At 49.2% G+C, this 1,124-nt stretch overlaps 1 protein-coding gene across 1 annotated transcript; it reads left to right on the top strand.

Annotated features, from left to right (window-relative positions):
- Nucleotides 1-836: 836 nt before the first annotated feature.
- Nucleotides 837-1,124, top strand: SETTUDRAFT_112076 (uncharacterized protein; the record flags this gene model as incomplete). Its single annotated transcript, XM_008031824.1, has 1 exon — nucleotides 837-1,124. A coding segment is annotated over one exon (288 nt), but the record flags the coding sequence as incomplete, so codon positions are not given.

Here is a 1,124-nt window from a genome sequence, read left to right as displayed (position 1 = left end):
AGGATTCCCGTTGGGAATCTTCAATCCTAATAAGTATAGACTAATTATCCTGGCCTTGAGACTGGTTATCCTGTCTCCAGACTGGTTATCCTAGCCTTAAGACTGGTTATCCTGCCTCAAGACTGGTTATCCTGCCTATTTGGGTAACTGTGGGTTACTGCAGGCTCCTTCTCATCATTTTCACGCTAGGACCGGTTATCCTACTAGTCTAGATTAGCCTAGTCTACCAGGACCGGTTATCCTAAGCACTAGCCTAGCTAGGACTAGCCTAGGTTAGCAGGGGCCACTTTTCACAGGATAACCAGTCCTGATCCTGAATCCCAATATGTATAGTACTAGCTTAAAGACGCTGGCAATCCTCCTAACTACGCACAGACCATTTTTTAGAGGATTCCCATTGGGAATCTTCAATCCTAATAAGTATAGACTTACTATTTAAGTATACGCGATTAAGTTTTATATAGGGACTAAGTACTTAAAAGTGTTAGTTATGTAGTGATAAATTAGGGGTGTTAGATTTCGCGAATCAGACCTAATTGTAACGGGCTAAACGCCCTTCGCCTCCCATACTCGTCTACGACCTCGTTTACTCCACCTGCCCGGCCCGATTGTTACCCTAGCAACCAGCATTGTATATAGATAGCTACGTAGCCGAGAGCTTAGCTGTCTATCGAATACAATCTTGTTACCTTGGCCTGTCCGATCGTGCTCCCGAGCTTAAGACTACCCTCCGGGGTCGAGCCCCTTACATTTTGTATTCGATCACCAGCTAGCTAAGAGGAGATCAGACAAGCGTCTAGCCCTCGCCAGAAAATTTTTTACTATCCACCAGAACTATGTCCAGCCCCAGCCAGAACCAGAACGCTCTTCTGCTGCTCGTACAGCAGCTCCAGCAAGAGCTCCAGAACCAGCGATCAGAGATTACCTCCCTGCGCGACAGCGTCGCCCAGCTCCAGCTCCAGCTTCAGTCCCGCCAGCACCCGAACGACGCTCAGACGCGAGTCCGAGTGCGCCTACCAGACCCGCCCAAGTTCGACGGCAAACCGCACACGCTGCGCACATGGTTACCGTCTATCCGAGCTAAACTCCGATCCGACCAGCTCACAGGAGCTGATGCCTTCGAT

Source organism: Exserohilum turcica (genome assembly GCF_000359705.1).
Source record: "Exserohilum turcica Et28A unplaced genomic scaffold SETTUscaffold_68, whole genome shotgun sequence".
Classification (NCBI taxonomy): Eukaryota; Fungi; Ascomycota; class Dothideomycetes; order Pleosporales; family Pleosporaceae; genus Exserohilum; species Exserohilum turcicum.
This window is presented reverse-complemented; position numbering and strand designations above follow the sequence as displayed.